The 13648-nt window shown below is 42.9% G+C and overlaps 1 protein-coding gene across 1 annotated transcript; it reads left to right on the forward strand.

Moving 5' to 3' along the window:
- Positions 1 to 1451: 1451 nt before the first annotated feature.
- On the forward strand, positions 1452 to 12955 carry LOC142047621 (olfactory receptor 14A16-like). Its single transcript, XM_075071509.1, has 3 exons — positions 1452 to 1557; positions 3627 to 3728; positions 11913 to 12955. Exons 1-3 carry the CDS (start codon positions 1464 to 1466, stop codon positions 12635 to 12637), a joined length of 921 nt encoding a protein of 306 aa, XP_074927610.1. The 5' UTR covers positions 1452 to 1463; the 3' UTR covers positions 12638 to 12955.
- The last annotated feature ends 693 nt before the right edge of the window (positions 12956 to 13648 follow it).

Consider the following 13648-nt stretch of genomic DNA (forward strand, 5'->3'; position numbering starts at 1 on the left):
TGTCTTCATTGAGTTGTCCACGATAACGCCCAGGTCTCTTACCAGAGCCAATACACTTAATTTAGTGCTCTGTAAGGTGAACTAGTGAAAAAATGGAAGTTCTGTTTCATGAGAAATTTTGACATTTGAATTTTCTTTTTAATTCCAAATCAAAATAAAAAAAATATTTTCATAACTGCCCATGAAATGGAGAGAAAATTTGTTTTTGAAACTTTCAAAGTGTTGTTTGGAAATGAATTTTTTTTAATTTTTTATTTCATTTTGTTATCTTTTTCATCCTTTCATGAAATGGCAGTCGTAGTACATGGCATGCTATATCATGTTGGGCATAGGATAACATGACATGATACGTCTTATTATGACATAATATAATAGTTGAGATATGTTATTTTTAAAATCATTAAAGGCAGCTTCTCCTTATCACAGATTGAAGCATCTAATTTTATTATCTCAAGCCAACTGTCTTCTGTTAGTGTTGAAATTAAACATTTTGAAACTCTGATCTAGAAAAACAAAAACTCAGTGTAGAAATTAGAGGAATAGGTGTTGTCAATATCTTTGTATTAAGCTGAAATAATTTTTAGTCCGAAAACCAAATATACAGTTAAAATATCAATTCTGAAATGCCGCCAGGGTGCCTTATAGGAGCTGTAGTTCAGATGACTAATGTGGCCATTCTCATTTGGGAGCTGATCTCCCCGTTTTCCATAATACACCACCACCCAGGGAGTTCCCTGTTGCAACACAGGTCAGCAAGAGGGGAGACCAAGGTGTATCATGGGAGATGTAGCGTGGCTAGGGTGCAAGACTGAAATTGGAGAATGGAAACATGAGGCAGTTGAACTATGTCATAAACAGATAAGAAAAGATAATAGCACAGAAGTACTTTATATCTCTTTGATTGTAAAGGGTTAACAAGTTCAGTAAGCCTGGCTGTCACCTGAGCAGAAGACAAATCAGGAGACAGGATACTTTCAAATCTTGAGGGAGGGAAGTTTCTGTGTGTGCTGTTAGTTTTTGGTTGTTGTTTAATCTGGGGGCTCAGAGGGACCAGACGTGCAACCAGGTTTCTCTCCAATCTCCCTGATACAGGTTCTTATAGATTCCAAATAGTAAGTACTAGATAGATAAAGCGAGTTAGGCTTATGTTTGTTTTCTTTCCACTTGAAAAAAAAAAGTCCTCACCACCCCCTACCCCATCCTTGGCAAGTAATGAGCACTTCCCCTCTTTGTGTTCTACACCCTCTAGCATCCCCCTCTCTCACCCTGACTCCTGAGTATCCTGTCTACATAGCTGGAGAAGCTGTCGCTCTGACATGTTCTGCTCCCGAGGGAGCCACAGTCAGCCAGGTCTGCAATGAGAGTTCATAGGGAAGGGTGGAGACTAGACTCCAGATGGGCCCTGTCATCTCCATTCAGTACACACCAATATTTCAGTTGAGCAACTGCATTGAGTATGGCAGATGCTGGAACCTACACATGCATTTACGGGATACAGCAATCCAGTAGAGAGATTTCCATGTAAAGAGAGCAACCCCATCCGGGTAACAGTGACAGGTGAGTCTCCATTTTCCCTTCTGTTTAATTTGGTGTCCTGTGTAAATCTTCCTTTTGCAGTCAGTGAGGTAGACTTCAGTCACTTAGCTGTAAACAGGTCAGTGCAATGGGGGTGGGGGAGGGGGGGAGGGGAGGGGCAGACACAGGCATTTAGATATTCCAGAGAAAGGAAGCTTTCTAAGTACCTTGGAGGAAGAATGAAGGCTACAGCTAGAATAATGGTATTGTGGATTGATGAATTAAAGCTGTGTGGGAACCAGAATTTCCATTTTGAGGGAAATTCAGTGATTCAAAATCTGCTCTTGTTCTGAATTGGAACAAACACTAAGATTTCCTCTGAAGCAATAATTTTCAAAAAAAATGTGGATCAATCAAAATATTTGTTTTTAATAAAACTGAAACATTTTGTTTTGATTTTGACACACACACACATACACACACACATATATATATATATACACACATATATATACATGTGTGTGTGTGTGTGTGTGCTATAAAAGAATTTTGAAATGAAAAGTTCTTTTAAAATGGAAAATCAAAATGTTCTGTTCCCAAAAATATTAGAGTAATTGCAATCAAGGGGTTATAGAACGGTCAGTATAATTACAAAAGAAACAATAACTGGAAACCCCAACCTGGAAATAACCTGCTGATTTGCAATATTAATTTACCAAAAAAGGCAAATAATTTGTGTAATCAATATGATGTTTTGCGATTTTAACCTTTATAAGCTTGGTGAAATTTGTAAGGGACAGAGCAGCCTACCCCTTGCATGGGGACTCGCTGACTCTCCCTGTATGCATACTTGTAACTCCTGTTATAACAATAAAGGTGCCGTGGCTTGTCTGACCCAAAATCAACTGGGTGGTGATCTTTTCCCCCACAGCCCCTATTTAAATTCATTGTGGTGGTGTTAAAAGCCTCCAGCTCTTATCCAAGTGGCCAGAGGGGATATATATTCACTATTCACTGTTTTCTATCTTGATCTCGAAGGCAAAAGTCGCCTGTTTGCTGTTCCCAGCTGAGGTCCTGCTGGACATTAGACTCTAGGGGTGAAATCCTGGCCCCATGGAATTAAAAATTCCCTTTGACTTAAACAGGCCAGATTTTTACCCTGTAGCATTTGCCAGAAGGAAGGGTAAAAGACAGTCATTATGAATAGAGATTGGGTTTGTGGTTATTAACATTTCTCAGGTTTTGGGGGTTTGGGCAGCCCCTCCCTCTGAAAGAAACAGATACTGACTCCCAGAGTTCTGTGAGCAGTTGGTCCTCCATCTACCAGGGTCTAATATGTCATTCAATAAAGTCTATCAGGGTCTTCTGATAAAGAAAGAAAAATTGGAGAAAGAACAAAAATAAAATTTGATTCTGACCATTGCCCCCAGATGACACATACTAAAAATTTACCTTCCCTGCTCCCCTCTCAGATCCCCTTCCCCAGCCAACATTGAACGTCCAACCCCCATTGGGAGCGGTGAAAGAAGGAGGTGCTGTGCTTCTCTCCTGTGTGGTCCCTGGGAGTGCTGTCCATTGGAGTTGTAATTTCTACAGGGATGGCGCTGAGATCATCCCCAGGGCAGCAGGGTCAGAGCACAGCTGTGGGGTGTATAGCTCTGTGGACACTGGTGGTCACCTTTCCAACTGGTCTATTCTCCATATCCCACAAACAACTCCAAAGTGCGCTGGGGAATATGCCTGCGAGTATGAGGAGGATGTGAGCGGGCGTGAATTCTGTCCCCCAGGAGTGAGGTTGTCAATGTCGAGGTGATAGGTGAGATTCTCCATCACTTTGAATGCCCCTCAAACATATCCAAGAATAACATACTCCCCAAACTTCCCCCTCCCACAGGATAGAAGGATCCTTATATCAACCTGTGAGATATAGAGACCACTCCAGAGACATCCATGCACAGAGAGTGAAAGAAGGACTCTAGATAGAATGATGGCAAGAGAAATATTGATTAAAGGCCAGATATTCTGTTGAGAGGAGCTGTTTTTCTCTCCAGCTGTCCATAACAAATCCCGTGGTACTTGATACATCACCAGATGTTCTTCTCTCTACACAGTTCAAATGAGTTTTTGGCTTCGGGAACTTGTGGTGGTTGTGTCTTTCTTCACCATCATCGACATCATCTTCTTGATCTCCAACTGCTGCTGGCACAGTGAATGTAACAGGCTTGCCAGTTGGCCCGCTCATTTTGCACTCCCATTCTCATGTCATGGAAAATTCCCCAAACAAAATATCCCATTTGCAATGGAATTTCTCCTCTTGATTCTCAGCCCAAAGGGGAAAGTCTGAGAATGTGTTCCCTGTACAGAGCTCCACCTTATCTCTCATCCCAGTGGACCGTAAAGGATTGACATGTCAGATGCTGTGTACACTGGGTTCAGTATCAACACACTGAAACTCTGGGGTGGGATGTGATAGACATCAAACAGCTGCTCAGCAACATTAAAAACAGATAGAAACTTAAGGAGAATCTCACACTCAGGGTAATGATAAAAGGTTTCATCAAGCTGGAACCTGGGTTGCTCAGTTCTTGGTGAAAGTGCCAGGATATCTGTAATAGCTACAGTCCCTCAAGGCCTCAGTATTAATCCTCATTAAAATGACATCATCTCCAATAAACCTTGGCCATCACCAGCATCCTCTTATTATCCCCAGGTTGTTGCCACAGAGTGTGACCTATGTTGGAGTTAATCTGCCACAGGGTGTTTCCCTGGCTGAGAGAAATGGGGTGCTGGACAGTGAGATGGAAGCTGGTTTATGCCAACATGTTGGGAATTCACTTACCCACTTTCCCTTCTGCTCACTTAATGGATGTTTCTGTGCCTGAGACAATACAGCTGACTCTGTTCCAGACCACCTGCCTCCTCCCAGATGCTCTCTGGACACCCTGCATCTCACAAAACAGGCTGTTGCTCTGAGGTGCTCAGCTCCCGGGCATGAGGAAATGAGCAGATACAGGTTCTTCAGTCAAAGTGTGGAGCACACCAGTGATGACATCCCCAATCCACATGAAGGTACCCAGGTGAAACAAAACAGAAGGTAATGCAAAATCAGAAGCATGAACCTGGGAACGATGGAGAATCAAATTAGGACAATTGATCCCAGCTGGGAGGAGCAACCCTGTTTCCATTTCTCTTGCTCTTTTGGGTGGTCATCTCTGGGCATTTCTGCATATCCAGCAGATGAGACACCCACCCTTTTCTTACCTGAGCAAGGAGATATCAGCCTGGTTAGTATCACTTCCTCTGACTCAGGCAAAGGTTGCATGGGGCTGGGTGAGTATAGGATTCCAGCACTAAAAAGAAGAATTTCTATTGGATTTGTGGCAGATTGTGTGAAACAACCAGTATTTTTATTCTTACATTACCTAGAACCTGTGGCTAAAATTCATAGACAGTTTCCCATTACTACTAAATGATTACACTTTTGCCTTTCTCTAAAGTCTCCTTCCTTGTGAAGACCTCAAAGCACTTCACGTGCATTGATTAACAAACCATCCACCTCCCACCCTTCTGCCATGGAAAGTGCTCTGCGACTCTCTCATGTCTGCAATGGGACCTTTAATCTGGTTGTAGCATCAAGATTATTGTTTTCCCAGTTCAGAATGTCCCCTATTCCCTCTGAGATGTGCATTTCACATTAAGCTTTCAGAGTCTTTGTTTCTTTAACACTTTTTAAATTCAAATCAAGGTTCATCATTGGTTTCTCATCTATATCTAGATCTATCTAGATAGGGTCACCCTAGCTATATACCCTTTCTCACAGGAAAAGAGCACCGTTACTTAACATACATCTATGCTATGAGCAAGAGGTATGATTCCTCTGCTTTGAACACATTGAGCTAACGCAAATATAAATAGCAGTGTGGTTGCAGTAGCATGGATAGAGGCAACGGAGGCATAGCTTAGTGGTGCCAAGTATGTACCTCTCCCATTTTCAGGACCCCAGCACAACCCATGCAAGACAAGTCCCTAACATTACACTGGAGCATTGGGGTCAGCCTTGACTGAGAGGGGACAGTGCTCCCTACTGAGTCCCCCTCTTTGTGCAGCACAGCTCTCCTAGTGTCTCACAGGGACATTGAGGTCAGCATTGACTGTGTGGGGAGAGTCCTCCCGGTTGAGCCCCAGCCACGGTCCCTCCAACACATTGTCCCCAAGACATATGCTGGGGCACTGTGGTTAGCACTGTCTCCAAGGGCACAGTATAATCCACATTGCTTTCTTCAGCATTTGGGTTGCCCTCTGAGGATCCTTCATTCAAGAACTGATCCAGATCATTCTTGCTTAGTGAGATATCTCATAGTATCACTGTGAAGAAAGAGATGCTCATTGTGAGTTCGCTGCAATTCTTTTCTTTTGTTTTGTTTTCCAGGTTCTCCAGGATACCCTCTTTGGAAGCCCAGGACTGGAATACAAATGGAATAAATGTCTCCCAAATATTTATGCTGATGTTCCCAGTCATGTTATGACCTTGGTGGGGAGTCATTTTCCTCTTTGTTTCTGAACTTGTCCCTGTATAGAATGGAGATGATAATATTTATGGCTCTCCAGGGAATAATAATATTTATAGTGATCCCATGAGACAGATCACTAAACAGGGTCAGGCTGGGTAAGTACTTGGGAAGCAGACCATAAAGATACAGCTAAAGGGTCGTGAAGTTTAAATAGTGTCTGTAAAGTTCTTTCCGTTCCTCGGATAAAAGTTGATTTAGCAGACAAAAAGGATTTTCGTTCTTATGGCATCTTAACTTTTTTTTATCTTGAAAATTAGGGTTTCTCATGCACAAGCTGATCCCTTGAGATTTATGGTAGAATGACAAAAAGCTCTAAGATGTCCTGATAATTTTATTATAGAAAAGGTTTAAGGGCCAAACCACACACTGTAATCCAGTGGAAAATGGGCATCCAAATTCCTTAGGCAGTTTTGAAAATCTCACCCCAGGTTTCCATCCTTCTCACAGACCCTCCCAGTTCTGTCTTTCTCACTTGCAGGATGGTCAGAAAGGAAACATCCATTTATTCCAAAGGGGCAGATATGGAACTAGTCACCCATGTGAGAATTCAGCTCCTAGTCCATGCAGTGTTTGCTTTCATTCTGCATTCTCCTTTGGCACAGAGAGACAGAATAAAATTAAACTTAATTAGCTGGCAGAAGTTTTAAGTATCAATTTTCAGAACTTCAAAGAAATAAGTAAAATTTACATTACAATAAGCCCTAAAACAGAGACTTTCAAACATGGGCTGAAAGGAATAAGGACTTGCTTAGGTGGGAAGTTATTCTGGAACAGCTATTACTGATTAACTTCCTGTGTGGATGCTCTTATTCCAGAATAAGAGTGTTTTATTTCGAATTAGCTTAATCCATTTCGATCCAACGTCTTCTGACTCCCACTGGAAGTCAAGTGTGGTGCCTAAGTCCCGTACGTCTCTGAAACTCCAAGGCTAAACCTTCCCCTTCCATCTTCTGCCTGACAAGAGCATCTAACTTCCCACAGGTGTATCCTGTCATAGTGACCTCTTCCTGGCTAAAATTGGCCCTTTAAAATTGCCTGTGCATGACTGGTTGCATGACGGGTTGCTCTGATTTGGGCACAGTGCTGGTGAAAATCTCTGCATCAACCATATGTCTTCTGAGCGTAATTGCATGACTCCCGAAAACAAAGAAAAGATTGTACTTTGCTGCCCAGCACCTTGCTCAGCATTTTGGAAAAGTCGACCTTGAGAACCCCTGTCACTGAGTTCAATGAGCTTGGGAGTAGGACCCAAAAGGGCAAGTCACAGCTGCATGAGCTAATTGAGTAGTTCGCTCACTGCTAGTGATAGAAGGCTTATGTCATCTGTGTGGAACAGTCACTACAGAAGGTCATGATTCACTTAGCCAAGGTGTTACAGGGAGATAGTTCCTCAACTGGTGGAGACTGGCAGAGCTCAACTGGAGTCAGTGGAGTTATAAAAACTTACACCCTCTGGGGATCTAACTTATTGACTTGGATGTATCTGTATGAATTTACACCAGCTGGGGATCTGGCCCATTGACTTCTGTGGAGCTGCACTGATTTACACCAGCTCGGAACCTGGCTTCATTGACTTCAGTATAACTCCATCAATTTACACTAGCTGGGAACCTGGCCCCCTTGACTCTAGTGGAACTATACTGCTATATCTCAATTGGGGACCTGGCCCATTGGCTCCAGCTATGCCAATTTATATCAGCTGGGGATCTGTCCCTGAGTAATTTTGCTTAACTGATAAGCAAATGTCCATTTGTTTTCTATACAGATGAATTACACTGAAGGAAAGAATGAAGCAAGCCAGACTGAGATTTGGACTTCATTTTCCAGGGGTTTTCTGCCCTCTGAGAGCTGTGGGTTTCATTCTTTATAATGCTTTTTCAGTGACACATGTACTCACATTTATGGGAAACACTACCCCTGTGGCTGATCAGGAAATGGGCACACCAGTGTACTTTTTTTCTTATGGAGCTTTTCCTTCCTAGAAGTCTGCTACACTTCCATCACCCTGCCCAAGATGTTGGTGGATCTCCTCTTGGAGGAGAAAACCATCTCCACCCCCAGCCGTGCTGCGCAGATATATTTCTTCCTCTTGTTTCCAGACAAGGCATGTTTCTGGCTGGCTGTGATGACCTAGGACCATCACACCATAGGCTTTTACAGATCCAGACCAACACAGCTACCCCTCTGATACTATGACCAACACATCCCCAGATGTGTCTCTCTGCACTATTTGGTCCTCATGAGCAGGAGGACTTGTGTTGTGTTCTTGGCTGGCTCATGGATCAATGGGAACATGGTTTCTCTGGGGCAGACAGCTTTTATATTCAGTCTGCCATTCTGAGTGTCTAATAAAATTAGCCCTTTCTTCTGTGAGAGGCCAACCGTGTTTGAGCTGGCGGGTTCAGATGCCTCCTTTAATGAGGTTCAGATTATCAGAGTTGGCACCTTAGTGCTAATGATGCACTTTGCTTTGATACTCATATCTGCATCTTCTCCACCATCTTGATGATGCTTTTAAAACTAAGGGCTGAGTGAAAGCCAACAGGTGTGGAGAAGCCTGATATTAAATGAGAATATTGATGTACTAAGAGAGAAACTGGATGGAATGATGAGAATCAATAAGACACTGTAATACCAGGGTACAAAATATATATGAATGATGGAATAGGTTGTGCTGGTGAGGGGGAGTGGGACTATATGTGAAAGAATGCATAGAGTCAAATTGGAGACTGAAAAGTGTTTGGTTTTCAATAACCTACTCTAGTAATAATGCCACTTTATGGTAAATATTTTCTAGTTTGGGGAAAAGATTTCTGATATTGAAAAGTATACAAACATGTTATCCATCTTCAGGTTTTCATAAAACTAAAACCAAAAATTGAACAACTCACCCCTGTGAAAGAAAAAAAAAATAGAAAGTCCAAAATGAATTTTTTCCACACTAAAATCATTTTCAATGGCAAGCAATTTTTTTTCAAAAAGCTGTTTTGACAGGAAGATATTTTGTTCATCTCCACTCATTATGAATTATTCTCCAAGTAATAACGATTAACACCATTGGATATATGATAAACTGAGGAATGGAGAGGTGAAGTGACTGAAAAAAGCCCGAGGAATAGTTGGGATCAGCTCTCAGGACAGCTTGAACTTTAGCTTTGTAATAATGACTAATTAATTAATTATTTGATAGTTGAACCTAATAGAAAAGGCTCATTATATTATGTAAGACACAGTCTCCATCCCAAGGAGCTTACAGTAGAAAAGACAGGCAAAGGGTGGGAGGGAAAAGGGAATGACTTTCCCCTATGTAACACAGCAGGTCAGAAGCAGGGCTAGGAATTGATACCAGATGTCTGGAGTACAGTCCTGTATACCCCTAGTGTTTGCCTCACTACCTTCCTTTAGAACCTGCTGCCTCATTGTAATTGTGATTATTTTAGTTTCTGGAAACTCTTCAGGGAAGTAGAGGGCAAGAGAAATGAACTGTTGCCGCTGGGCTGTTGAGGACGCCAGGGAGTGAGTCCCACAAGCCCTTAGAAAACGGACATGGATAAATCACCGTCCTGCATCACCCGCGTTTTTGACACACAGCTCATCCGCAGACAGCACAGGTCTCAGTGTATTTCCAGCAGTTCAGCCTCCCCGTGAAGGGTAACAACCTCTCACAGTACAGTGATAGGGACATTAGATAGATAGATTGTTTGATACAGGTGTGTGTAGGGGATAGACAGAGAGAGATAGCCAATTGCAGTCTGTAGCTGGAGAAGAAAAGACATCTTGATCAGGGAGGATTCCACACAGACAGGCGCCACACGTTTGCTGTTGCAATGAAATATATTTGGGAGTTACAATGTGTCACTTTCAGGTTGAAATTGTAAGTGACAGATATTTTTTTCAGAGTTTCACTCTTAGCTCAATTTGGGCATGGGAAACTGAGACAGACCAAAGCAGTTACCTGAGGAAAGAGAGGGCAGAATATCTGTGCCACAGAATCCTCCTGTGGAGAATGGGGGATTAATCAAATTGACACACACATTTTTTTTTTTTAGAATGGATTGAGTTTACATTAAAATTGTCCAGAAATTGTGACAAAAACTTTCAGCTCGTTGTTAATTTTCTCTCTCTATACATTAGCTTGTCGTTATTGCTGTCTATCTATTTGTACTTCTCTCTCTGTTAGTTTGTTTTTCTCTATTTACCTCTTAGTTTATCTTAGTTCTATGTCTTTCTCTCACTCTCAGTATCTATGTTTTTCTTACTTGTGTCTTGCTGTTAGTTTGTTACATCTCCCCCCCTCACCTAGTTTGTATCTAGTTCTCACGCTCTTTCTCTATCTCTGTGTTTATGGTTACTTCTGTCTATTAGATTATTGCAAGGGCAATTGAGTCTAGTGGGTTAGAGTGGTGTGGACTAGGAGCCAGGACTCCTGGGTTCTATCTCCAGCTCTGGGAAAGGAGTGGGGTCTAGTGGGTAAGAGTAGCAGGGACTGAGAGCCAGGCGTCCTGAGTTTTATGTGTGGCTCTGAGAGGAAATTCAGTCCAGGGTGTAGAGGAGAGGAGCCAGATCTGGGGGTTCTATTTTTGTCTCTAATAAGGAGTGTGGGACAGGCATCCCTCATAACTTGAAGCTGAGTGGTTAGGGCACTCGGCTGGCCTGTGACAGATTCAGTTCAATTCCTCCCTCTGACTGATGATGAGAAGGGGTTTGAATTCCCACTTTACAGGAGAGTGTCTGAGCTGTTTGGCTATGAGTTGCTCTGAAATGAGAATGTCTCTGTCTCTCCTGTTGGAGCTGTTATACTTTGTATCAACAATTAGATAGTCATTGGAGTTGGAACTTGGATTTGTCTCTTCCAGACACCAGGTGAGTGCCCCAACTACCACGCAGGAGAATCACTCTAATGCACGTTTGCTGGCCAAATGACTCTCCATTGTCACTCGCAGCAGTCATTCCTGATGGCGGTGGAAAGATACTGGGACAGAAGCTGAGATGCAGTCTGATGTAATGGTTAGAGGAGGGGACAGGGAGTCGAGACACCTCACTTGTGTTCCCAGCTCTGGGAGGGAGTTGAGTCCAATGCGTAGAGCCAGCACTCCTAGCTTGTATTTAGTGGGTTAGAACAGTGGGCAAATTGGGAGTCACAACTCCTGGGTTCTCTTCCAAGCTCTGGAAGGGAGTTTAGTTGAGTGAATAGAGAAACAGGAGGGGAACCGGAATGTCTGCCTCTTGAAATGAGAATGAAACCCCTGCTAGAATAGGGGATGGCGAGTCAGGGGTACAGTCTGTATTCCTGACTCGATTTCACTGTGTAATTGTGACAGGGTTCGGTCACCTCTGTGCAAAATACTGCTTCCATTTAGAGCAGTATAAAGTGGGTGTAATTCCATGGCATGCAGTGAAATTACCCCACATTTGCAACAGTGCCCCTGACAGCAGAATCTGGACAGCCAGACCCCAATTCCCCTTGGTAAACTGAGGATGATAACATTTATACACCTTTATCAAGAGTTCGCCCACTTCTGGTGGACAGAAGTATACAAATACCTCAAAAGCAATTGTTCCTATTTCTCCTCTCTATCACCCTGGTGTAAATCAGGAGTAACTCCACTGGAGTCCATTGAGATGATCCTATTTTCTCTCACTCCAGTATAAATCAGGAGTAATTCCATTGGAGTCAGTGGGGCTGTTTTCCCCATCCTCATTCCCGTATTACACCAATCTTCACAAGCTAAAGTATTGGATCAAGAAAATTAAGGTGGATTTCAGAAAAGAAGAGTTACTTTACTGATCTAATCCTGACCCTTGCTCTTGTCCCTCCCTCCGCAGACATCCTGAGACATGTACTGAGAAAGAAAATGTCCAACCAAACCACCATGACTGAGTTCCTTCTCCTGGGATTCTCTGAAGTTTGGGAGCTGCAGATTTTGCACTTTGTGGTGTTTCTAGTGATTTACCTGGCATCCCTGGTGGGGAATTTTCTTATCTTCATGGCCATAGCCTTCAACCACCACCTTCACACCCCCATGTACTTCTTTCTGATGAATCTGTCCATCGTAGACCTTGGCTCCATCTCTGTCATTGTCCCCAAATCCATGGCCAACTCCCTCATGAACACCAACTCCATTTCCTATGCTGGATGTGTTACTCAAGTCTTTTTCCTCATCTTCCTATTGGGAGGGGATTTTGCCCTTCTTACCATCATGGCATATGACCGATATGTTGCCATCTGCCAACCACTGCACTATGAGACAATGATGAACAGCAGAGCTTGTGTCCAAATGGCAGCTGGTGCCTGGATCGGTGGAATTCTCAACTCTGTACTACACACTGGGAACACGTTTGCATTGAGCTTCTGTGGAGGCAACATGGTGGATCAGTTCTTCTGTGAGATCCCTCAGCTACTCAAGCTTGCCTGTTCCAACACATATCTTAGTGAATTTGGGCTCTTTGTCTTTAGTGCATGTTTACTCTTAGGCTGCTTTATTTTTATCATTGTGTCATATGTTCAGATCTTCAAATCAGTGCTCAGAATCCCCTCTGAACAGGGTTGACATAAAGCCCTATCCACCTGCCTTCCTCACCTCACTGTGGTTTCTTTATTTGTTTGCACTATCATTTTTGCCTACCTGAAACCCACCTCCAGCTCCCCATCTGCTCTGGATCTTGTGGTGGCTGTTCTCTATTCTGTATTGCCACCAATCTTGAATCCAATTATCTACAGCATGAGGAACAAGGAAATCAAAGTTGCCCTGAGGAGACTGACTTAGTGTAGGTAACTCACAAATAATTAATTTTCTGTCTTTCTCTAATTAAAATTTGCTTCCGTAGTATTCGTTCATGAATGTCAGTGATTTCCATGACCACACAGCTTGCACACAAACAGGTCTGATTCGGATCTCAGTTGCACCAATGCAAATCCAGATTAACTCTGCTGATGTCACTGCCATTGGTGTGATTTGCACCAGTAGAAAATCTGGTCCAGTTGAGGAGTTACATGGGTGTAAATTGTGTGCACAAGAGAAATCAGACTTTTACTCTGTGCTAAAACAATACTCGTTACACTGCTTGGCCACTTGAACCCATTCCATGGCCAGTGAAAACAATGATGGGAGTTGTCTTGTTTGTGTGTTTAAATCAGGAGTGGCTTCCTTGGAACCAGAGGAGTCAGACTGATATAAGACTGGGATTGGTGAGAAAAGACATTTTGGGTAGATCTTCAGCATGTCAGTGTAGTTTCATTGACTCTGGTGGCACTAAAGCAATTTGCCGCATCTGTTGATCTGACCTACTGCCTCCAATGGAGCTGTATATCCATTGCCACCAGCTGGGGACGAGCCCATTGTCTTATAAACCACCATTTGTGGCCTATCCACTAGAAGGGGACAAAAAGCCAGACTTTGTCAGCCTGGCTTACATTCACATTTGGGTGTGTGAGATATGGAGAGACTGGCTAGAAATTACAGGGAGGTTTCTAACCACTAATGGGGCAAATTATACAGTAGCCTCTCAGTAGGAGTTATGGGGGGTCCAATGGCAGAATTAGTTTTAAGAGATAGCTGGAC

Source organism: Chelonoidis abingdonii, chromosome 12, assembly GCF_003597395.2.
Source record: "Chelonoidis abingdonii isolate Lonesome George chromosome 12, CheloAbing_2.0, whole genome shotgun sequence".
Lineage (NCBI taxonomy): Eukaryota > Metazoa > Chordata > Testudines > Testudinidae > Chelonoidis > Chelonoidis abingdonii.